Raw genomic sequence first — 1,536 nt, 5'->3', positions numbered from 1 at the left:
TTGTCCTGGCTAGGGGAATTGGAAGCTCAAAAACCAAAGCCATGGTGGCTAGGATATTAAACTACCCCAGAAATCCTGCTCTTTTGTAGTTGAAAGCCAGGCTTAGGCCCTGGTAGCAAAGCTTAAACTTGAGTGTGCTCATTGCTCTCCTGGGGCCTTGCAAAGGGAGCATACTTCTTCCTCCTAAGCTCCTGTTAAGTTAGATGGTGGGAGGAGGTAACAGAGACCTGAATACAATCTGCTAGGTAGTTTTCTGGTCAGACCTTTGGAAAGATCCTCCCTTGCCTTGCACCAGCTCCTCTGATTCTCAGGAGGGCACAGCATTTAAACTTGCCATCAACTTTGGCTAGAAGGAACCAGAGCATCTTTCTGCACTCTGCTTTGAATCTCAGACTGCTGCAGGCTTGAGGCAACAGGCCCTGGAACAGCAAAAGTTGTCAACAAAAATAAAGGTAACTTAGCCTGCTGCAAAGATCAGTTACTGTGCTTGCTAGCAAGAGCTACAGTCTAGTTATGTAGCAATTGTGGCTAGCAGATGCCCCTAAAAGCCTTTTGCCCTTTCAGCACCATCCTTAGTTCTTTGGAAGCTGCTCAAGGCAGCCCTGGGAAGTTCTGCTTCCTGTCAAGAGGCAGACAGGGGTGGGGGTGCCCTTGACCACCTGGCAAAGTGACCCAAGCCACCCACCCCTTGGGCTCACAAGTACACATTGAGCGTCTGGAGGATCATCTGGCGGCACAGTGGGCAGTTGCGCTGGTAGATGGCCTGCTGCAGGAGGACTTCCGTGCACTCCTGACACAGGCACAGGTGCCTGCAGGGCAGAAGCAGGACTGTCTTAGTTTGGTCTTGGCAGATGACGCATTTCTTGCGTTCCTCTTGTTCTTTCAGGAGCATCCAGGGGTCATTATCTGCAGTGCCCTCAGCATCCCTAGCTCCTGCGTTCAGCTGCTGCCTCCTGTGAGCTTTCCCCCACGAGGTACCCGGTTCCTCCCAGCGTGGCTGGAGACGCTGTCCCCCCACACTTCGACCCAGAGCAGGACGTGCTTGTGGTACCTGCTCAGCATCCTCATCGTCCTCATGCTCCGCTGGCAGCTGGCTGACCCTTGCCAGCATCGGCCTGCCGGGGGCTCGGGGGGAAGCAAGCGACGTTTTTTTTTTGCCGGGAGCGCGGGGGAAGGCAGGCACAGCTGCCCCTGGCTGGTTGCTTTCCCGGTTCATCATTCCGCCTCCTTGGCTCCAGTTGGTTACCTGCAGACTCCAGTCCACCAACCTGCGCCAGGTCTGGGGCATCCCGCTGCAGGCGGTGGTAGGACGGCAGCGTGTTGAAGTAACCCAGCACACAGTCTGTCAGCGTCCACAGCAGCCCCGGGTTGAAGACAAAGGCGCCGACAACAACAATGAGAAGCAGCAAGCCCAGGCCGTAGATATTCACAAAGAAGATGTTGATGAAGAGCTGGGTGACGGAAGCCAGGAGCTCGAAGGCCAGCTGGCAGGGTGACCACAGCAGGATGGACACAGCGATGGCGCCGCTGGAGACG

The 1,536-nt window shown here is 55.4% G+C and overlaps 1 protein-coding gene across 1 annotated transcript; it reads right to left on the bottom strand.

Moving 5' to 3' along the window:
- Positions 1-694: 694 nt before the first annotated feature.
- On the bottom strand, positions 695-1,532 carry RNF26 (ring finger protein 26; the record flags this gene model as incomplete). The annotated part of the gene is given in 2 exon segments (XM_010022326.1): positions 695-1,284; positions 1,286-1,532. Coding segments are annotated over 2 exon segments (837 nt in total), but the record flags the coding sequence as incomplete, so codon positions are not given.
- Positions 1,533-1,536: the final 4 nt, after the last annotated feature.

Source organism: Nestor notabilis, unplaced genomic scaffold (assembly GCF_000696875.1).
Source record: "Nestor notabilis isolate BGI_N333 unplaced genomic scaffold, ASM69687v1 scaffold15809, whole genome shotgun sequence".
NCBI classification, from domain to species: domain Eukaryota; kingdom Metazoa; phylum Chordata; class Aves; order Psittaciformes; family Psittacidae; genus Nestor; species Nestor notabilis.
Note: the sequence above shows the minus strand (reverse complement) of the source record. Positions and strands in the feature narration are given on the sequence as shown.